The 23,988-nt window shown below is 46.6% G+C and overlaps 1 protein-coding gene across 1 annotated transcript in view; it reads left to right on the plus strand.

Annotated features, from left to right (window-relative positions):
- The window catches only part of CARMIL2 (capping protein regulator and myosin 1 linker 2), a 591,305-nt gene extending 578,015 nt beyond the window's left edge, over positions 1 to 13,290 (plus strand). Inside the window, 2 exon segments of the mRNA XM_030203654.1 lie at positions 12,363 to 12,467; positions 12,470 to 13,290. Of these exon segments, the coding sequence (XP_030059514.1) occupies positions 12,363 to 12,467; positions 12,470 to 12,528 (164 nt within the window). The 3' untranslated portion in view covers positions 12,529 to 13,290.
- Positions 13,291 to 23,988: the final 10,698 nt, after the last annotated feature.

A 23,988-nucleotide genomic window follows, 5' to 3' on the forward strand; every position in this document is an offset into this window, starting at 1 on the left:
CCTAACTGGTGATATTCAGCAGCACTTAACCAGATAGTGCCACTAAATATCACCACAAATTGTCCCTGCACTCTGAAGTTAGTGCCGGGCTGGTCCATGAACAGAGCCTGGGAGGAGCTGATATTAAAATTGCTAACCGGTTAAGTAAGAGAATAAAGTTAGGACAGTCAAAAGGCTGTCCTAACTTTAGCTGCAGAGCTAACCAGGCACCGGTCTGAATATCAGCTGGTAACCGGTTACCTCCCAGAAGGAGCTGATGAGTTTCCTGGGGCCCCTTTCTCCCTGTATCACAATCCTCCCCTCCCTCCCTGAAGCAAGTAGGTAGCAAACAGACTGCCCATCTCCACCCACTGTAGGCCCACTCGCTCCTGCCCTTCATGTCTCCTGTTCCAATATGGTCACCTCAACCCCTAGCGGCAGTCTCACAGTATAGTACAGACTGCTATTGAGATTGATGTAGGGGAAGCCACTACTAGCCCTGGGATTGGTAGCATAGAATATTGCTACTATTTGGGTTTTTGCTAGGTACTTGTGACCGGGATTTCCCACTGTTGGAAGCAGGATACTGGGCTAGATGGACCATTGGTCTGACCCAGTATGACTCTTATGTTCTTATGAGGCTGCCACTAGGGGTTGTGGCAGCCATATTGGAACAAGAGCAAGTGGACATCACTCCTGCCCAGTGAACCCCACTAGACCACCAGGCAGGGCCGCCGAGAGACAGAGCTGGGCCCGAGGCAGGGCCGCAACAGCTGTGGCCGCCCATCCTCCCCTCATTCCCTCCCCACTTGGGCAGCCACCACCCCTGTCCTCCTTACCTTTCTGCCTCTGTTCCTCCCTCAGTCTGTCACTCTCTTGATCCTGTGTGCTGGGACCCGCGTTATTACATTAACGCAATCACCTAGGTCCCGACACAGAGCAAGAGAGAGACAGGTAATCTTGCCCCTCCTCTTGGCAGCCCTGCCACCAGGCCTTAAAACATAGCACAGGGACCTTACAGAAGGGGTAGAGGTAGGAGGGGGCCTGGTCGCTAGCTACTTGCTTCAGGGAGGAAGGGAAAGAGGAGGTTCATGATCGAGAGAGCAATGGTGGTTCAGAGGTGGGAAGCGAACCTATGTTCACTTATGTGATTCCCAGCCAGTATTCAGTCAGGCCCACATAAATGTCTTATGTTGGTCCCAGCTGAATATCAGCCGGGACCTGCATAATCCCTAGCAACTTCCTTATCCTGAATTAGCCCCACATATTCAATGTCATGGCCCTGCATATAATATCTGGGACTAATTCTGTCTGCAGCAGTCAGAGTTTAAAAAAAAATGCTGCCATGGGCTGAATATTGATCAGATTCTTTTTTTTCCGTATGCATTGTGGTCCTGACCATACATACAGGCCATTATAGTTGGTTGTTCTGTACACTTTTAAATATTGAACAACACAAAGTACAGCTTTCTATTCCATTTCACTTATCCATTTTCAGATGCCATTAGAATATCTTGATAACCATAATTTCCCCATCAAGCATCTTTAGCTATTCTGTATATATGTTTAACACATCTGAGCGTTGTTTGCCTGTGATGTCACTGTTCCTCAGTTTTGAACATATTTATTTATTTGTTTCATTTGTATCCCACATTTTCCCACCTATTTGCAGGCTCAATGTGGCTTACATAGTACCGTAGAGGCTTTCGCCAATTCCGGTATGAACAAATGCAAAGTGATTTTATGGTAGAATAAGGTTCATGTGTGACATTAGGGATCTTGGAGTGGAAGAGTTATTTTATGTCCATTTGGTTTGTTGTGTTGCAGGGATTCAGGTTTTTAAGTTGGGTCAGTGGGGTATGCCTTTTTGAACAGGTTTGTTTTTGAATATATGGCCTAATATTCAAAAGCACTTAGTACCATATAGTAATATGGTAAATGATGGCAGATGAAGACCTGCATAGTCCATCTAGTCTGCCCAATAAGGTAGACAGAGTTGTACGTTCTGCTCTGTGCAGCTTACACCCTCCATGCCCTATTTAAAGTGTGAAGGTCATTTAATTTTGCTTTGATTCTATCCTCTTTCTATATAGGAATCCTGTGTTTATCTCACGCGTTTTTGAATTTGGTCACTGTTTTTCTCCCCATCACCTCCTCCAGGAGGGTATTCCAGGCATCTACCATCATCTACATGAAAAAGTACTTCTTGATGTTACTCCCCACCCTTTAACCTCAATTTATGTCCCCTAGTTCTACTGCTTCCCTGTCTCTGAAAAGATTTGTTTGTATATTAATACCTTTCAGATACTTAAACATCTGTATCATATCTTCCCTGTTCCTCCATTCTTCTATAGTTAAGTGCCCTCTATGTTAATGTTCAGTAGGTGTATAGAGATAGTGCTTCTGAAATTTTATTTATTTATTCATTTGCTACATTTATAGCCCGCCTTTATCCAAGGCAGGTAACAATATTCACATACATAGTCTTGAATACATAACAGTCGCTAGGCAATTTAAGACATGATCACTAAGCTGTTTCAAACCAAGAGAAAGAAGCAACAAAAAAAAAGAGCCGGAGAAGGAGACAGATAGGTCAGTCACATATGTTTTCAAACTAAAAATGCTTCCACATACAGATGTGTTTTTAGTAGTCACTTAAATTGTTGAGCATCTTCACATGATCTCAGTTACCCGGGTAGAGCATTCCATGCGGATGGGGCAGCAAAAGAGAATGCTCGCAGTTTTGTCTCAGCGTAGTTATATGATTTAGCGGGAGGTAAACTTAGCTGATGTGACATCTCAGATCTTAGTGCTCGTTTTGGTTTATATGATTGCAGGAAATTCCAAAAATAAGCTGGAACATTCCCAAATATACGTTGGTGCATCAGTACAGGACTCTTGAATTGAACTCTGTAAGTTACTCGGAGCCAGTGCAATTTTTTGGAGTAATATTTTCAGATCTTGGGATTCCAGTGCAGCTGCGTTTTGGATGATCTGCAGAGCTTGGGTTCAGGATACTGATAGTCCCAGAAGTAGAGAGTTACAGTAGTTGATCTGTGTCAGTATCAAGCTCTGTACAATTGTCCAGAAGTCAGGAGGTGTTACCATACCTTTCAGCTTGCTCATCACACAAAGTTGAAAAAAAGAGGTTGAGATCACATGTCTATATGTTTTTGCATTGTCAGATTGGTATCTAGGAAAGCTCCCAAACTATAGACAAAGGGCTTCATAGTCACTTTTTCACCATGAATCAAATAGACTAAAAACTCTACAGGACACTTGGCCAGGATGAAGAGACAGATGTAGAAATGTTATCAGAAATTAGGGAGGCTAACAAACTGGGGAACACGATAATAGTGGATGATTTCAATTACCCAGATATTGACTGGGTAAATGTAACATCAGTGCATGTTAGAGAGGTGAAATTCCTTGATGGAATCAAGGACTGCTTTATGGAGCAGCTGGTTCAGGAGCCAACAAGAGGAGGAACATTCTAGACCTAGTCCTTAATGGAGCGAATGATCTGGTGCAGGAGGTAATGGCGCTGGGGCCTCTGGATAACAGTGATCATAACATGATCAGATTTTATATATATAAGCTCTGGAGTAAGTACACACAGGAAATCCAATACATTGGCATTTACTTTCAAAATGGAGACTATGATAAAATGAGAAGAACAGTGATAAAACAACTTTGAGGAGCAGCTGCAAAGGTAAAAAATTTACATCATGCGTGAATGCTGTTAAAAAATACCATCCTGGTAGCCCAGGCCAAATATATTCCTATTAAAAAGGGAGGAAGGAAGACCAAACGACAGTCGGCATGGTTAAAAAGTGAGTAGAAAGAAGCTATTAGAGCTAAAAGAAAATCCTTCAGAACATGAAAGAAGGTTCCAACTGAAAATAATAGGAAACTGCATAAAAAATGGCAAATCAAATGCAAAGCGCTGATAAAGAAGGCAAAGAGAGACTTTGAAAAGAAGATTGCGTTGGAGGGCAAAAATGCATAGTAAAAACTTTTTTAGGTATATTAAAGCAAGAAGCAAAAGAATTGGTTGGACCGCTAGATGACCGAGAGGTAAAAGGGGAATTCAGGGAAGACAAGGCCATAGCAGAGAGATTAAAGTAATTCTTTGCTTCGGTCTTCACCTAGGAAGATGTGGGAGAGATACCGGTGCCAGAAATGGTATTCAATGCTGACGAGTCAGAGAAACTGAATCAAATCTCTGTAAACCTGGAAGATATAATGGGGCAATTTGACAAATTACAGAGTAGCAAATCACCAGGACCAGATGGTGTACACCCCAGATATTGATAGAATTGAAAAATGAACTTGCAGAAGTATTGTTAATAATGTGTAATTTATCTTTAAAATCAGCATGGTGCTGGAAGATTAGAGGGTGTCCAGTGTAAACGCCGATTTTTAAAAAAGGGTTCCAGAGGTGAGCCGGGAAATTACAGACTGGTGAACCTGACGTTGGTGCCGGTCAAAATGGTAGAGATTATTATAAAGAACAAAATTACAGGGCGTATTCAAAGCATAGATTAATGAGATAAAGCCAACATGGATTTAGTGAAGAGAAATCTTGCGTCACCAATGTACTACATTTCTTAAAGGGTGAGCCGGTTGATATTGTGTATCTGGATTTTCAAATGGTGTTTCCATATCATCAAGCTGATCAATCCATAGACTGGTGGGTTGTGTCCATCTACCAGCAGGTGGAGATAGAGAGCAAACTTTGCCTCCCTATATGTGGTCATGTGCTGCCGGAAACTCCTCAGTATGTTCTCTATCTCAGCAGGTGGTGGTCACACACAGCAGCAGCTCTGGCTAGGCCTCCAAGCCTAATCCTTAGGTTTTGTTGAGGCCTGGGGTTGAGGGCTCTTTTGAGCAAGTGCAAACCTGGTGGTGCCAGGTCCCTCCTTTTTCTCCCCCCTCCCGCTGGCTCCGTTTAAAAAAAAAAAAAAAAAAAAAATATTTTTAAACGTCTTTAAAGGCGTTTAATTCGACGTTTCTTTAAACGTTCATTGCAGCTACTCACTGGGACACCAGTTCGTTACAGCTCGGAGCGGCAAGCAGGTAATTTTACCTTTTTATAGCGGGCAGGGGGTTCCCCGATTCTTCTCCTCGTGGCAATGGCGTCGGAGGGCGAGGGCGCAAAGGGTGGCTCCCCGGATCGCTGGAGCGCTTCTTGAGGGATGCGGGGGTTTTACAACCTGATTCGCCCTTGATGGGTGATAGTTTAGTGACCGATGAATGTCCCGGTCGTTCCTCCGGCGTGGCGGTTTTTCCTGCCATAAACGCCCATCCCCCGCTCCTCGCCTCCGCCATCTTGGCCGGCCACGCGGCTCGGACGGCTTCTTCGGGGCCGCCCTTGAGGTTGGAGACATTAATGCCATGAACGCCCTTATTTTGGGCGACGGCACAAAAGCGGCTAAAGTTAAGCGCCGTTCTTCCCGCGCGGCTCCTTCACGGAGTTTCGCGCCGGACGCCATTTTGGAATGCGCAGCATGTCTCTCCCCCGCTATTGCGAGCGCTGGTTGAGAGTGCGTCTAGGGCCGTTGCCCAGGCTGCGGAAGTGCACAGTCTGGGGGGTTTCTCCCCCGAGTTTGTTTTGCTGCTGCATCAGGCTTTCCTCATGCAAAACGCTGCACCTGCTCCCTCTTCTGATAAGAGGTTGAGGTTCCCAGAGGTAAACGCCCTCGGGTTGATTTCCAGGCCTTGGAGGACTTTTGTCTCCTCCGATGTAGATGAGGGCAGCGTGTCTGAGGTCTCCCAACGATCCTTTGCGGATTCCTTGGAGGAGATAGATCCCCGCTCGGATGGAGCGGATGACCCCTCTGCAGCGCGGCTTTTAGCCCAGAGGATTTGCCCAACCTGTTGTTACAGGCCATGGACACTTTGAAGATTTCCTCTCCGGAGGACGTCTCTCCCTCAGCCCCTGTTGGCTCTGCCATTATGCTGGGGACGAAGCGCCCGCCTAGAACCTTCCACGTGCATGATGCCATGCACACCTTAATTGCGGCTCAATGGGATGTCCCGGAAACGAGCCTTAAAGTGGCTAGGGCTATGTCCCGCCTCTATCCTTTGGCTGTGAGTGAACGTGAGGCCTATCTGTGGCCTACCGTGGATTCTTTAATCACTGCGGTGACTAAGAAAACGGCGTTGCCGGTGGAAGGTGGCACGGCCCTAAAGGACGCCCAAGACAGAAGATTGGAGGCGGCCTTAAGGTCGTCCTTTGAGGCAGCTGCTTTAAGTTTGCAGGCCTCAGTTTGCGGCTCCTATGTGGCCAGGGCGTGCCGGACTATGGTGCAGCGGGCTTCCCCCTCGGATCATTCCTTGAGGGCTGATTGGCCGGCCCTGGAATCGGGCTTAGCCTATTTGGCAGACTTGCTGTATGATGTCTGGAGAGCCTCAGCTAAAGGCATGGCTCAGACAGTCTCTGCGCGGCGGTGGCTTTGGCTGAATCATTGGTCTGCTGACCACGCCTCTAATTCCCGCCTGGCTAGATTGCCTTTTAAAGGCAAGCTGCTCTTTGGGGTCGAGCTGGACAAAATCGTGACCGATCTCGGCACGTCTAAGGGCAAGAAATTACCAGAGGTCAGGGCTCGGGTTAGTACTCGTCCCGATACCTCCAGAGGACGGTTGCAGGAAGCCCATCGGTACCGCCCGGGCAAGTCGGGTTCCTCTGCCCCCTCTTCCTTCAAGAGGAATTTCTCCCCCAAGCAGCATTCCTTTCGCAGAGACCCGCCGTCCCGGAGGTGCTCCCTCCGGTCCTCCCCCAGGGTCTCGTACCCAATGACGGGGCCTTGGTCCACGCCCCAGTGCAGATTGGAGGACGGCTGTCCTCGTTTCTGGGCGAGTGGACCACTATAACTTCAGACGCGTGGGTGCTGGAAGTCATCAGAGACGGCTACAAGCTAGAGTTCTGCCAACCCTTAAGAGACGGGTTGTACTCTCTCCCTGCAAGTCTCCGGTCAAGCTGTGGTAGTGCAGCAGACCTTGGACAACCTGATCCGCCTGGGTGCGGTCGTTCCGGTGCCAAAAAATCAGATTGGCAAGGGACGTTACTCCATTTACTTTGTGGTTCCAAAGAAAGGAGGTTCTGTCCGGCCTATCCTCGACCTCAAAGGGGTCAATCGGGCCTGGAAAGTGAGGCACTTTCGCATGGAGACTCTCCGCTCTGTTATAAGCGGCAGTGAAGGCAGGAGAGTTCTTGGGCTTCCTTGGACATCAAGGAAGCGTACCTGCATATTCCCATCTGGCCTCCTCTCCAACGCTTTCTGCGTTTTTACAGTCCTGAGATGACACTTCCAGTCAGAGCCCTCCCTTTCGGGTTGGCTACTGCTCCGCGGACCTTTCCAAAGTAATGGGGGTCATAGCGGCCTTCCTGCTAAAGGAAGGAGTACAAGTCCATCCTTATCTGAACGACTGGTTGATCCGAGCCCCCTCTTATGCAGAGTGCGGCAAAGCTATGGACCGGGTAGTTGCTCTTTTGAGCTCCCTGGGATGGATCATCAACTGGAAGAAGAGCCAGCTGCGCCCGACTCAGTCCCTGGTGTATCTGGGAGTTCGATTCGACACCCAAGTGGGCAGAGTGTTCCTGCCAGACAATCGGATTGTCAAGCTTCAGGCTCAGGTGGACTAGTTCCTAGTAGCCTCTCCTATTCGGGCTTGGGACTACGTGCAGCTGTTGGGCTCTATGACGGCCACGATGGAAGTAGTGCCCTGGGCCAGGGCTCATATGAGACCACTACAGCTATCTCTGCTGCTGCGCTGGACTCCGATGTCGGAGGATTATGCTGTGCGCCTTCCCGTGGACCCAGCAGTGCGCAAGGCGCTGAGCTGGTGGACGCAGACAGACAAGTTGTCTGCAGGATTGCCTCTGGTGACCCCGGAGTGGATTGTCGTCACGACAGACGCCTCTTTGATGGGCTGGGGAGCCCACTGCTTGGGAAGGACAGCGCGGGGCTCTAGTCTCCTGCAGAGGCAAGTGGTCTATCAACCTCCTGGAACTCAGAGCCATTCGGTTGGTGTTATTGGAGTTCATCCCGGTACTGGTGTTGAAGCCTGTACGGGTCCTGTCGGACAATGCCACGGCTGTGGCCTATATCAACCGCCAGGGAGGTACCAAGAGCGCCCCTCTAGCCAAGGAGGCTATGAGTCTTTGCCAGTGGGCGGGAGCGAACCTGGAGCAGCTTTCAGCGGCCCACATTGCCGGAGTCATGAATGTCAAGGCGGACTTTCTCAGTCGCCATACCTTGGAGCCCGGAGAGTGGCAACTATCTGCTCAGCGTTCTTGGACATCACGAAGCGCTGGGGCCAGCCGAGCCTAGATCTGATGGCGTCATCGGCCAATGGGCCAAGTGCCGCGCTTTTTCAGCAGAGGACGGGACCCTCGATCCCTGGGAGTAGATGCTCTTCTCCAACAGTGGCCGACACAAGAGCTCCTCTATGTGTTCCCGCCCTGGCCCATGTTGGGCAGGGTGCTAGACCGGGTGGCAAAGCATCCCGGCAGGGTAATCCTGGTGGGTCCGGATTGGCCCAGACGTCCCTGGTATGCGGACTTGTTCAGGCTCTCAGTCGACGATCCTCTGCGGCTGTCAGTGGAGCAGGGCCTGTTACATCAGGGTCCCGTGGTGATGGAGGATCCCTCTCCCTGTGGTCTTACGGCCTGGCTATTGAGCGGCAGCGTCTGAGGAAGAAGGGCTTCTCAGACAAGGTCATCGCCACTATGCTGAGAGCGAGGAAGCGCTCTACTTCTACTGCTTACGCCAGGGTTTGGCGTATCTTTGCAGCATGGTGTGAAGCAGGCTCACTTTCCTCCCTTCACTGCTCCAATTTCTTCAGTGTTGGCGTTCCTGCAAGAAGGTCTGGAGAAAGGCCTGTCGCTCAGTTCCCTTAAAGTCCAGGTAGCGGCTCTGGCTTGCTTCAGGGGCCGCCTGAAGGGTGCTTCCCTGGCTTCGCAGCCAGATGTGGTGCGCTTTCTCAAGGGAGTTAATCACCTGCGCCCTCCTCTGCACTCAGTGGTGCCTGCGTGGAATCTCAGCCTGGTGCTAAGAGCATTGCAGAAGCCGCCTTTGGAACCCTTGTCGAGGGCATCTCTGAAAGACCTGACGTTGAAAGCAGTCTTTTTGGTGGCTATCACTTCAGCCAGAAGAGTTTCCGAGCTCCAGGCGCTCTCATGTCGAGAGCCTTTTCTGCAGTTCACTGAGGCAGGAGTGACTACTTCGCACAGTGCCTTCCTTCCTGCCCAAGATTGGTTCTCGCTTCCATGTGAAATCAGCAGCTCTGTCTCCCTTCCTTTCGTAGGGAGGACTACCCAGAGGAGTACTCCGCTCTTGAATATCTGGATGTGAGACGAGTCATCATCAGATACTTGGAAGTGACCAATGATTTCCGGAAATCGGATCATCTGTTTGTCCTGTTTGCAGGTCCTCGTAAGGGTCTGCAGGCTGCTAAGCCTACAGTGGCAAGATGGGTCAAGGAAGCCATTGCATCGGCTTATGTGGCCGCGGGGAAGGTGCCGCCTATCCAGCTGAAGGCTCACTCCCACGAGAGCTCAGGCGGCCTCGATGGCAGAGGCCGGATCCGTCTCCTTGGAAGAGATATGCAAGGCGGCAACGTGGGCTTCGGCTCATACATTCTCCAAGCATTACCGTTTGACTGTGGCTGCACGGGCGGAGGCCCGGTTTGGAGCTTCAGTGTTGAGGTCAGGGATTTCTATGTCCCGCCCTGGGTGAGTACTGCTTCGGTACATCCCACCAGTCTATGGATTGATCAGCTTGATGATATGGAAGGTAAATTATGTATAATCATACCTGATAATTTCTTTCCATAATCATAGCTGATCAATCCATAGCCCCTCCCAGATATCTGTACTGTTTATATTCTGGTTGAATTTTAGGTTCAAGTTTAGCCTTCAGTTACTTCAGGAGGACTTTGTGTTCAAGTTCTTCTTTCACTTGGATTCTTCAAGAGTTGAGACGAGTTTGTGTTACAGTGAGCTGCTGCATTCCTCTCCCCTCCGTTTTACGGGCTGGATTGAGACATAATTCTGCCGGCACTCCCTCCCGCTTCGTGCGGCTGGTAAGGGCAGCTTTGTACCCCTCCCGCTTCGGCGGTGTTAGGGTCAGTCAGCTCCTCCCGCGGTTGCGGTTGCAGGATAAGCCAATCCCCCCCATCGGCGGTGGTGGTGTCCCGCCCCCCTCCGCGGGGATGAGCTGGACGGATTCCCCTCCCCCACTTGTGTGGGGATGAGCTGGGTTAATTCCCCTCCCCCCGTTTCGGCGGTGGTGAGCTGGGCAGAGTGTCCCTTCGTGGGTGTAATCTCTAAGTGCTGAGTCCTGCGATGGAGCTTTGATATCGACATACTGAGGAGTTTCCGGCAGCACAATACCACATATAGGGAGGCAAAAGTTTGCCTCTCTATCTCCACCTGCTGGTAGATGGACACAACCCACCAGTCTATGGATTGATCAGCTATGATTAATGGAAAGAAAATTATCAGGTATGATTATACATAATTTTACCTTGATAAAGTACCTCATGAAAGACTGCAGAGGAAATTGGAAAGTCATGTGATAGGAGGTAGTGTTCTTATTCTTGGATTAAAAATTGAAAGTAGGGTTAAATGGTCTATATTCTCAATGGAGAAGGGTAGATAGTGGGGTTCCACAGGGGTCTGTGTTGGGACCGCTGCTTTTTAACATATTTATAAATGATCTAGAGATGGGAATAACTAGTGAGTTAATTACATTTGCCAATGACACAAAGTTATTCAAAGTTCTCAAAATTGTGCAAAGTACAAATTAGCGATGGAGGCAACCTCACGAGACTGGGAGACTGGGCATCCAAATGGCAGATTCTGTTTAATGTGAGGAAGTGCAAAGTGATGCATGTTGAAACCCTCTGCTCGGTGTGTGGTGGAGGCTAAGAAAGCAAATAGAATGTTAGGTATTATTAGGAAAGAAATGGAAAATAAAAACAAGGATGTTATAATGCATCGCTTCATGGTGCGACTGCACCTTGAATACTGTGTGCAATTCTGGTCACATCTCAAAAAGATATAGTGGAATTAGAAAAGTACAGAGAAGGGCAACAAAAAAGATAAAAGGGATGGGATGACTTCCCAATGAGGAAAGGTTGAAACGGCTAGGACTCTTCAGCTTGGAGAAAAGACGGCTGGTGGGAGATATGATACAGGTATATAAAACAGCTGAAATGGAGTAGAAAGTGGGGTAGACGGGAATCGCTTGTTTACTCTTTCCCAAAATACTAAGGACTAGAGGGCATGCAATGAAGCTAATAAGTAGTAAATGTAAAACGAATCATAGAAAAATATGTCTTCACGCCACATGTAATTAACTGTGGAATTTGTTGCCTGAAAATGTAGTAAAAGCAGTTAGCTTAGTGGGGTTTAAAAAAGATTTGGATAGCTTCCTAAAAGAAAGTCCATAAGCCATTATTAAAATGGACATGGGAAAATCCACTGCTTATTTCTAGGATAAACGCATAAAATGTATTGTACTGTTTTGGGATCTTGCCAGGTACTTGTGACCTGGATTGGCCACTGTTGGAAACAGGATACTGGGCTTGATGGACCTTCTGTCTGTCCCCAGAATGGCAACACTTATGTACTTATGTTATGTACTAAGTTGCAGTAGCCATTGCAAAGGCTGGCTTCAAGGAGTAGGACCAGTCGGTTTTGCTGCTGCCCTCAATGACCCTACAGATCACCAGGAACATCAGGGAGGCCTACCTGGACATCGGAGGGGGTGGAGAATTGTTCAGTAGGGGAGAGTGTTTGATTCCCACAGGCTGCCTGGAGGGAAGACTGAGGAAGACGGGGTGCTATTTTGGAGGCTGGGAAGGGGAATTGGTGAGGTTTTAAAGATAAAACATAGTTAAGCAGGTCCCAGCCAATATTTGGTACCAGAGCTGCATAGCTATGCCGGATAATTTAGGACAGCATTTGAGCTAAATTAACCCACTTAGCTACGCTGATCCTGGCACTAAATATTGCACACACCTGCATAACTCCAAGATCCTCTCTAACATCGCCCCCTTAACCACCCCTGACCTGCCCACTGTTTCTGTGGCTGGTCAGAGGCGATAATTCCAGCTGCGCGTCCCTGCTTTAGTGCCACTGAATATGGGGGGGTTAGCCAGTGGTAAGCAATTTAAGCTGGCAGGAGAGGCTCCTAACCCACTTAAATCACTTTGAATATTGGGCTGAATTATGTTTAAAACCCTACAGCCAACTTTTAAAACACTACCACAGCATTGCAATGTTGAGGCAATAAAGTGTTTTGGAATGTGCAGCTCACCCCCTTGTTTGTATGTGTTCATTTTCAGTGTCTCAGAGGTGTGAAGAGGAAAAGATAGGGTCATCCGGGAAGAAGCACCCTCAGAGAAGGCAATGCAAGTAGCGCCCTCAGAGATGGAAACACAAGTAGAAGGAATCGAAAGCCAAGTGTCTGAGCAAACCCAGAGACTGCACCAAATACAGTCTTAGGCCAAAGAACTGAGAGCCCAGAGCCACACTGAGCTGGCCCTTTGTGGGCTGGGCCAGCTGTCACTGCACGCAACTCACAGCTACAACCGATGCACAGTGAATGTTCATGCAGAGTGCCCAGAACTGTACCTATATCTTATGGTCTGTCTCCCTCACATATGCATACACCTGGTCACGCCAAACCTGTTGCGTAAATGCTCATGTTCTTCAAACCAGGCACATCACAGTGCTGTTCCTGCACTGTCAGCTGGGGAGATCAGCACACCATCACATCCTCGAGGCGAATGGCAGTGCTGCTGTCAGCTTTCAGCAAGTTAAACATTGGCCTACTGGAGGCGAAAACTGAGCATTGATAGAGGTCAATTTTCAAAGCCGTTTACCCAAGTAAATTGCTCCGACGGAAAATTATCTTTTTCTGTGAGGCTGAAAGGGTGTGTGGGCTTCCATAGCGTGTGCACTTTTACTGGATTAAAAAGAGGCATTCTTAGGAGTGTATTTAGGTCAGGGGAGTAAAACAGCCTGGGCAAGGTTTTCCCAAAGTGCACACAGTATTTTACACTTCCCCCTCCATTCTCCAGCCGTCCACACATATAGCAAGTGGAAAGTACACAGTTACTTTTAGCTTAGGTAATTTTCAAGAAAGGCTATCCCGATAGTTTTTTTTTTTTTAATTAACTGCAATTATATATGGTAAATGGGCACTTTTCAACTAAATGGGCTGTCTAAAAATTGTTTGTTTCCTTTATTGGGAATGACCCTTCTGCCAAAGCTCAGAGTAAATCCAGGATCCCCATCATGAGAAATAAAGATATTATTCCCACATTCCATGTGTTTGCATCCGTTTTCACATTGCTTATGCTTAATACAAGCCAGCAGGGATTATGATTTTGTTTCCGACAAGATAGAGGCACTCTGCTTCCAAAGGTAAGTGTTTGTCTCAGCAGCCCTGCTGTGTTATGTTTATATGGGAATATAGGCAAGGGCAATTTTGAAAACAATTTCCATGGGTAGAAAGCATTTTTTCCATGTTGAGTGTCAGAAAATTGCTCACCCTCAATGCAGCTAAAAGCCAGTTCATTGTACTTTTAATCATAGTAAGAGAAAGTATTCCTAGTGGCATGTTTAGGTCAGTGAAAGAAAAGTACATTACGATCATATATTTTCATATCTACACACCTAACTTTCAGTAAAAGCACACCTGCACAGATTTTGCTATCATCCACAAGAAGCAAACCTTACCAGACCCTTGCACAGTATTGCTTACAGAAACATAACCTAAGAATAAACTCAGTTTATTTATAAGTTGTCTATGCAGAACTGTGTCAAAGGCTTTGCTAAAATCTAAGTACAATCTAGCACGCCCCCTCAATCCAACTGTCCATTCACCTAGTCAAAGAAATTAATCAGATTGGTTTGAGAAGACCTACATGTAGTAGAACTATGCTGCCTCAGGTTCTGCAAATCCACTGGATTCCAGAAACCTCACTGTTCTCTGTTTTAGAAGTGTTAATTTGCTTACCAGAGGTCAGACTAACCCAATGGGTCCGGTACCACCTCCCTCTGCCCCCACTCCCTACTGTCTGTGGGCCCTACAAAGATGCTGTGTTCACTGACAGCGCTTACATCAGGCTCTCTCCAGCCAGCCCCTGGGGTACTTCCTTCTGTCCCAAGACAGGGCAGAGGGAAAGCCTTGGGATGGCCAAAGAGAGTGATGTATTTCCTGCCAGCAAATACTCCGTTTCCAGGGCCCATGGGAAGGAGGGCAGAAGGAGGCAGGAAAGCAATGCTGGACCTGGGAATGGTGGGAGGGAGTTAAGGGGAGACACCCGACCCACAAGAAGGAACAGGAGGAGGAGGGAAGTAAGGGGGTGAAGCTACACATGGATGGAAGGGAAGAGAGGGGCAGAAAGCTGCACATGTATGAAAAGGAAGTGAAAGAACAGAATGGGAGGGGAATGCACATGGATGGAAGAGAATGGAAAAGAAGGGAGAATGCTGCACATGGATGAAGGGAAGGAAAAAGACGAGAGAGAGAGGAAGTCCTGGCACATGGATGAAGGGAGAGAAGAGGAGGGGGGAAATGCTGCATATGGATGGAAGGGGAGAAATACACATGGATAGAAGGGAAAAGAAGAGGGGGGAATGCTGCACGTGGATGGAAGAGAAGAGGCAGAAAGCTGCAGATGGGTGGAAGGGAAAAGGCAGAATGCTGCAGATGAATGGAAGGGAAGAGAAGGGGGAATGCTGCACATAACCATTATGACCCTAAAATGTAGCAATGTTTTTCCTCTTGAAATGTGTTGAGTCTAAAATGTAACAGTGTACTTGATGTCTTAATGTAAGTCGTACTGAACTCAGTCTGGGAATACTTGCGACTAATAAGAAATAAAATAAAGTAAGGTAAATAAATGGAAGGGAAGAGAAAGAGGGAAGAGATGCTGCACCTAGACAGAAGGGAAGGAAAGAAATGAAGGAGGCAGAAAATGGAAGAAAGCTGAACATGAAAGATCATTACATTACATTAGATTCTTGTATCGCCACACTAGCCTCTTGAGTTCTGGTGTGGCTAACAATCCTCCACATAAAAGACTAAACTGAACAGACTCAGTAAATTACAAGAATATAGACAGCAAAACAGCAGATACAAAACAGAAGAATGTTAAAAAATGTATTGATGATGTCAAATACCAGACATTGCCCGACATAGGCCTACGTTGGAGTTTGCAGATCGTTTGCCTTGTTGTTAATTACAAGAATATAATCATATTATTTAGGTGACACAAATTTCTGAAATAAAGTTTTCAACAGTTTATATGGAATTTTACATAATTAATTTTAAATCTTATCTCAGATGGTAGCGTATTCCACCATTTTGCAGCATTGAAAGAGAATGCTAATGAAAAGCTGTTTTTATAAACAATCTTATTACACACAGGATAAAAGATTAAAATTCTGAGTCATGATTTAAGTTCCATCTTGGAAAATCAATTAAATTGCACATATATCCTGGAGCCCCCACCATACAGAATATGATGGATCAAAGAAAAATTTTAAATATAGAATATGCCTCTACTGACAACCAGTGAAATCCCATCAACAAAGGAGTGACCCTCGCAAGTTTATGCATCCTGTAGATCAAACAAGCTGCTGTGTTCTGTAAAGTTTGGAGCTTTTCCATACCGACTCCTTACATCCCACAGAAATGATGTTACAATAATCTATGTAGGCAAGAACAATGAGCCGAAATACAACAGATTCAAAATATGTGCTGACTAGTCCTAAGCCTCCCAGTGATCTGAAGACTTTTGTGACTACATTCTGACATTGTGCTTCAAATGTAAGAGGTTAAACCATAATGACTCACCTAGAATTTTCAGATGTGATTCCAACATATTACCTCTCTCCCTCTATCATCAATTGCTTAGTTTCCTCCCTAGCATATGGACATAATTAATAAGAATTTTGACCTTTCCCTATGCCGTGTTCCACCCAGATGGAAACAGGAATTTGCATCCAAGGGGGGGTGAATGCAGTAGAGGGGAAGGTCCAGGACAGCCGCAGGCAGCATACCAGAATTGTTGCTGCACTAGCAACCCCTGTGGCAGAGAAATAGAAATATGCAGATAAAGGCCAAATGGCCCATCCAGTCTGCCCATCCTCTATACCCTTAACTCCTCCTTTTCCTAAGGAATCCACATGCTTGGCTCATGCTTTCTTAAACTCTGACAGTCCTCATCTCCACAACCTCCACTGGAGGCCATTCCACGCTTCACCACCCTTTCCATAAATGAATATTTTCTTAGATTCCTCCTAAGCCTATTTCCTCTTAACTTCATCATATGCCCCCCTCATTCCAGAGTTTTCCTTCATTGAAAAAGGCTCTGTTCCTATACATTAATGCCCTGAGATATTTTAATGTTTCTATCATTTATTTATTTATGTACATTTATACCCCACGTTTTTCCCACAGTTGTGCAGGCTCAAAGTGGCTTACAATGCATTAATAAATACAAATACAAGAAAATTAATTAGAATAGAAGGAACGGGGAAGAAGAAAATAGGGAAGGAGAGGAGAGTCTAAAATGGTCGTATCTCCTCTTTCCCTCTTCTCTTCCACCATATACATGTTGAGGTTCATAAGCCTGTCCTTATATGTTTTATGTCCAAGACTGCTTACCAATTTTGTAGTTGCCCTCTGGACTGACTCCATCCTGTTCATATCTTTCCGTAGGTGCAGTTTCAGAATTGCACACAGTACTCTAAATGGGGCCTTGCCAGAGATTTATACAAGGGCACCATCACCTCTTTCTTCCTGCCGGTCATCTCTCTCCTTATGCACCCAAGCATTCTCTGGCTTTGTCACTTTTCTACCTGTTGGCCACTTTAAGATCATCAGACACAATCACCCCCATCCCTTTCTTCCTTTGTACACAGAAGCACTTCACCCCTATATTGTACCGTTCCCTTGGATACTTGTGACCCAAGTGCATGACCCTGCATTTTTTAGCATTAAATCTTAGTTGCCAAATATTGGGACCATTCTCAAGCTTCACTATATCCTTCTTCATGTCATCCACACCCTCCGGGGTGTCCACCCTTACCAGACAGCCCTTCTGCAATTTCACACACAAAGATGTTAAAAAGAGCCAGCCCCCGGCCATGATGCACTCCACTGATAACATCCTTATCTTCAGAGCAAGCTCCATTTACCACGACCCTCTGTCTCCTTCCATTCAACAATTTTTAACCCAGTCAGTTACTCTAGGTCCCATGCCAAGAGAACTCAGTTTATTTATGAGTTGCCTGTGCGGAACCATGTCAAAGGCCTTGAGGAATCCAAATACACCACATTCAGAGCCCCTCCCACATCCAACTGTTTGGGCATGGTCAAGGTAGACCAGGAAGGTGAGGGGGAGGGTTGGAGACACAAGACAGGGTTGGGGAGGAGAAGAGACACCAGCGCATGGGTCCCTCTGGATTAAGACAGATCTCGGGGGTTGAGAGAGAAGGGAAAATGCTGGCCTGGGAGTAGGGGGAGGAGATTGGAGGAAAAAATAATGGGTTCCAGGGGAGGGGAAGAGAGAGATAAGTACATACGTAATGGCAACACTGGGAAAAGACCCAGGGTCCATCGAGCCCAGCATCCTGTCCACGACAGCGGCCAGCAGGCCAAGGGCACCTGGCAAGCTTCCCAAACCGTACAACATCTCATACATGTTATTTCCTGGAATTGTGGCTTTTTCCCAAGTCCATTTAGTAGCGGTTTATGGACTTGTCCTTTAGGAACCGTCTAACCCCTTTTTAAACTTTGCAAGTCTAACCCGCCTTCACCACGTTCTCTGGCAATGATTCCAAGAGTTTAATTACGCGTTGGGTGAAGACACATTTTCTCCGATTTGTTTTAAAATTTACTACACTGTAGTTTCATCACATGCCCCTAGTCCTAGTATTTTTGGAAAGCGGTGAACAGATGCTCCATATCCACCTATTCCACTCCACTCATTATTTTATATACCTCTATCAGGTCTCCCTCAGCCGTCTCTTCTCCAAGCTGAAAAGCCTAGCCCTCCTAGTCTTTCTTCATAGGGAAGTCTCCCATCCCCACTATCATTTTTGTCGCCCTTCCGCTGCACCTTTCCAATTCCATTATATCTTTCTTGATATGCGGTGAACCAGAATTGAATGCAATACTCAAGTGCGGTCGCCCCATGGAGCGGATATATCGGGCACTATAACATCCTCAACACCTGTTTCCATACCTTTCCTAATAATACCCAACATTCTATTCGCTTTCCGAGCTGCAGCAGCACACTGAGCAGAAGGTTCAGTGTATATCGACGGACGACACCCAGATCCCTTTCTTGGTCCGTAACTCCTATTTGGAACCTTGCATGACGTAGCTATAATTCGGGTTCTTTTTTTCCCCACATGCATCACCTTGCACTTGCTCACATTAAACATCATCTGCCATTTAGCCGCCCAGGTCTCCCAGGTCTCGTAAGGTCCTTCTGTAATTTTTCACAATCCTGTCGCAAGTTAACGACTTTGAATAACTTTGTGTCATCAGCAAATTTAATTACCTTGCTAGTTACTCCCATCTCTAAATCATTTATAAATATATTAAAAAGCAGCGGTCCTAGCACAGACCCCTGAGGAACCCCACTAACTACCCTTCTCCATTATGAATACTGCCCATTTAACCCCACTCTCTGTTTCCTATCCTTCAACCAGTTTTTAATCCACAATAGGACATTTCCTCCTATCCCATGACCCTCCAATTTCCTGTGTAGCCTTTCATAAGGTACCTTGTCAAACGCCTTTTGAAAATCCAGGTACACAATATCAACCGGCTCCCCTTTGTCCACATGTTTGTTTACTCCATGGAGATTTGCTACTCTTCAGTTTGTTGAACTGCCCCATTACATCCTCCAGGTTTACCGTGAAGTCAGTAAGTTTCTCCAACTCGTCCGCTTGAAATATCATTTCCGACACCGGTATCCCACCCAAATCTTTCTCGGTGAAGACCGAAGCAAAGAATTCATTCAATCTCTCCGCTACGTCTTTGTCTTCCTTGATCGCCCCTTTTACCCCTCGGTCATCCAGCGGCCCAACTGATACTTTTGCCGGCTTCCTGCATTTAATATACCAAAAAAAATTTTTACTATGCTTTTTTGCTTCTAATGCTATCTTTTTTTCGTAATCCCTCTTGGCCTTCTTTATCTGCGCCTTGCATTTGCTTTGACATTCCTTAATGCTGCTTCTTGTTATTTTCAGATGGTTCCTTCTTCCATTTCTGAAGGCATTTCTTTTAGCCCTAATAGCTTCCTTCACCTCACTTTCATCCAGGCCGGCTGTCTTTGGAATTCCGTCTTTCTTTGCTAATTTGTGGAATATGTTTGGCCTGGGCCTCCAGGATGGTATTTTTGAACAGCGTCCATGCCTGTTGTACAGTTTTTACCCTCTCAGTTGTCCCCCTAAGTTTTTTTTCCACTGTTCTTCTCATTTTATCATAGTCTCCTTTTTTTAAAGTTAAACGCTAACATATTTGACTTCCTGTGTATAGTTACTTCAAGGTTGATATCAAAACTGATCATATTATGGTCACTGTTATCAAGCGGCCCCAGTACCATAACATCCCTCACCAGATCATGCGCTCCACTAAGGACCAAGTCTAGAATTTTTCCTTCTCTCGTCGGCTCCTGCACCAGCTGCTCCATAAAGCTGTCCTTGATTTCATCAAGGAATTGTACCACTCTAGCGTGTCCCGATGTTACATTTACCCAGTCTGTATTTGGATAATTGAAGTCACCCATTATTATCACATTGCCCATTTTGTTTGAGTCTCTGATTTCTTTTATCATTTCTGCATCTACCTGCTCATCCTGACGAGGCGGACGGTAGTACACTCCTATCACCGTCCTTTTCCCTTTTATACATGGAATTTCAACCCACAATGATTCAAGGGTGTGATTTGTGTCCTGCTGAATTTGTAATCTATCTGAGTCAAGGCTCTCGTTAATATACAATGCTACCCCTCCACCAGTCCGGTCCACCCTATCACTACGATATACTTTGTACCCCGGTATGACAGTGTCCCACTGCTTATCCTCCTTCCACCAGGTCTCAGTAATGCCTATTATATCCAATTTTTCATTTAGTGCAATATATTCCAACTCTCCCATCTTATTTCTTAGACTCCTAGCATTTATATATAGACATTTCAAAGTATGTTTGTTGTTCCTATTTGCATGATGCTTAGTACTGGACAGTACTGATTTGCCATCTTTTGTCTGATCTTTAGTTGTATTTAAGGGCACCTGGCCTACCACGGTCTGTTGTGCAACCTCTCTATCCAGAAACCCTATCTTCCCTGTTTGTGAGGTGTCTTTGCAAGATACCTTATCCCGAACCAAGCGCTTTTGAGCGACTGTCGGCCTTCCCCCCATTTCTAGTTTAAAAGCTGCTCTATCTCCTTTTTAAAAGCCGACGCCAGCAGCCTGGTCCCACCCTGGTTAAGGTGAAGCCCATCCTTTCGGAATAGGGTCCCCCTTCCCCAGAATGTTGCCCAGTTCCTAACAAATCTAAAACCCTCCTCCCTGCACCATTGTCTCATCCACGCATTGAGACTCTGGAGCTCTGCCTGTCTCTTGGGCCCTGCGTGGGGAACAGGTAGCATTTCAGAAAATGCTACCCTAGAGGATCTGGATTTGAGCTTTCTACCTAAGAGCCTAAATTTGGCTTCCAGAACCTCTCTCCCACATTTTCCTACGTCATTGGTACCCACATGTACCAAGACAGCCGACTCCTCCCAAGCACTATCTAGAATCCTATCTAGGTGACGCGTGAGGTCTGCCACCTTTGCACCAGGCAGGCAAGTCACCAGGCGATCCTCACGTCCACCAGCCACCCAGCTATCTATATGCCTAATCATCGAATCACCAACTACAACAGCTGTCCTAACCTTTCCCTTGGAGACATATCCTCGGTGCGAGAGGATAGTACATCCCCTGGTGGACAGGTCCTGGCTACAGGAGTACTTCCTACTTCACCAGGGTGATGCTCTCCTTCTAGGAGACCTTTCTCCTCCAGGGTAGCACAAGGGCTACCAGACTGGAGGTGGGACTTCTCTACAGCATCCCTGTAGGTCTCCTCTATGTACCTCTCTGTCTCCCTCAGCTCCACCAAGTCTACTACTCTAGCCTCAAGAGAACGGACACGTTCTCTAACAGCTAGGAGCTCTTTGCATCGGGCACACACATATGACATCTCAACAACTGGGAGATAATCATACATGTGACACTCAATGCAAAAGACTGGATAGCACCCCTCTCGCTGCTGGACTGCTGATTCCATCTTAGTGTTTTTGAGTTTTTCCATAATTTAAAACTTGCTACAGTATTAAGGATATTAGCCTAATATAAAAGTATCTTTTAGTTTATATAGTATATTGTGTGATCTATTTAGTGCTTCCTTCTTAGATGGTAATGAAATGTATTTAAAACTCTGTAAGAGCACTCCTTGCTTGTTACCCTAATTAAAATAACTGACTGTAAATGAAGAGTTGTCCTAGGGGAGGGGGGTGGGAATGCTAAATTTTGATCCTGCGTGGCTTGTTAGATCTATCTGTTAATGCTGTGGTACAAAGCTTTTAAAACTAAGTGGAAAAGACTATGGAAATTAGTTGTTAAAATTTGCTTTTTTTATAGTTTTTACTAGTTAAAGGCCCTATTTTGAAATGCTATGAACCGGGGCGCTAACAAGATTAAATTCCACCCATCCTCCCTTCCTTCCCTCCGAGTTCCATACCCCTCTCCCTCCTTCCTTCCTTCCTTGCTGAGTTGCAGAACTCCCTCCCTCCCGAGTTGCAGACCCCTCTCCCTCCCAGTTCAAGGGCCCCACCCGAAAGCACATCCACACACCCACCCACACATATGTCCCTCCCTCCCAGTTCAAGGGCCGTCAAGCCCCTCCCACTGCGTTCCAGACTACCCCCTCCTTCACATTCAAAACCCCCTCCGCTTTAATGTCCCCTGCACCCCCCTACCGCGACCCTTTGTACACCACCCTTTCCTCCGAAATACCTCCCCTGAAGTCGTCGCATACCTCTGCTGAGCTGACGGATCAGGTTCTGTTCTTTCTCGGCTGCGGGGCATGTCTTCATGATTGAGCATCTGTTGAAGTCTATGTCCGTGTGTCTGACATCAGATGCATGCACAAAAACTTCCACTGATGCTCAATCATGAAGCCACGCCCCGCAGCCAAGAACAGAACTTCGGATCCGTCAGCTCAGAAGAGGTACGCAACGGCTCTGTTGATGCGCCGAGCGGGGGGTGGAGGTTGTTGCGCCACTCCCTGCCACTTGCTCTGAAGTGGCAGGGAGCGGCGAAGTGACAGCTGTTTCCCAGGCAGGGGGAGGAGTAGGGAAACACGCTCCGCGTGTTTCCCTACTCCTCCCCTTGCCTTGGAATCAGCTGAGAATGTGGGCAGAGCTATTATGATGCCTACGAACACCTCAGGCTTCAGGCTTCACTGCAAGGCTGCTGGCTTCAGAACGTTGGAGGTGCTTTTTATTATATAGGACTAGTAAAACAGGCCCATTTCTGACACAAATGAAACCGGCGCTAGCAAGGTTTTCCTCGGAGTGTGTATGTTTGAGAGATAGAGAGTATGTGCTTGAGAGAGAAAGTGTGTGTGAGAGATGGAGTGTGTGTGTGAGTGAGAGAGAGAATGAGTGAGAGAGAGAGACAGAGTGTGTGTGTGTTTGTGTCAGAGAGAGAGAGAGAGAGTGTGTGAGAGACAGAATGTGTGTGTGAGAGTGAGTGAGAGAGAGAGATAGAGTGTGTGTGTGAGAGAGAGATAGAATGTATGAGAGTATATGTGAGAGACAGAGAGTGAGTGTGTGTGTGTGGGGCTCCGAGTTCCATGACCCCCTCATTCCCTCCCTCCCTTCCTCTCCTCCCCTCCGAGTTCCAGGCCCCCCTTCCGTCCGAGAGGCAGGCACCCCCTCCCTCCCTTTCCTCTCCCTCTCTCTCCTCCCCTCCGAGTTCTTGGCCCTCCCTTCCCTCAGAGCACCATGCCCCCTCCCTCTCCTCCCCAGCGTGTTCCATGCCCTCCTTTCCTCGGAGTGTGTATGTTTGAGAGAGAGAGTTTGTGGGTGAGAGATGGAGTGTGTATGTGAGAAAGAATGAGTGAGAGACAGTGTGTGTGTGTGTGTGTGTGTTTGTGTCAGAGAGAGAGTGTGTGTGTGTGAGAGAGAGAGTGTATGTGAGAGACAGAGAGTGAGTGTGTGTGTGTGTGTGAGAAAGTGGAGCCTTCAAGCCTTGAAGCATTCGTGCGCTCTGTAAGGCTCCATCTCCTCAATTGACGACACGTAGTTCCAGAACGTTGCAGGAATGCTTCAAGGCTTGAAGGCTTCACTTTCTCGGCTTCAGAATGTTGGAGATGCATTTTATTATATAGGATTTTTGCCTAACACTAACCTACAATTCCTCCTTTAAACCCCAATCTTTAAGTTCCCAAAGCACAAAGCAAAGTAGCGTTCACTTCTGTGCTGAGAGCACAGAAGTCGAGGAAACGACGACCATCGCTACTGACGGAGAATTAGTGAATATTTACTGAATCTAAACTTCTAAAACTGTAGAAAAAGACTCTAGATATCTAATGTTCTATATGAATTCTACAACAATTTGTAGGTGCATGTCTGAGTTATTTTGTACTCTAACACCTAAACTCTAAAACTGTAGAAAAAGACTCTAGATATCTAATGATATATATGAATTTTACAACAATTTGTAGGTGCATGTCTGAATTATTTTGTACTCTAACACCTGCCACTGTTGCATGATCCCTTATGCATAATTTGTAGTGTATAATGTAAATCATTATGTACAAAAGCTCAAAATCATACTGATTTGAAATGCCTGATCTGTACATTGCAACATCACAATACACCATAGCATTACTGCTCTTAACAACCTTAATACTAAGCCACA

This window comes from Microcaecilia unicolor, chromosome 5 (genome assembly GCF_901765095.1).
Source record: "Microcaecilia unicolor chromosome 5, aMicUni1.1, whole genome shotgun sequence".
NCBI lineage: Eukaryota > Metazoa > Chordata > Amphibia > Gymnophiona > Siphonopidae > Microcaecilia > Microcaecilia unicolor.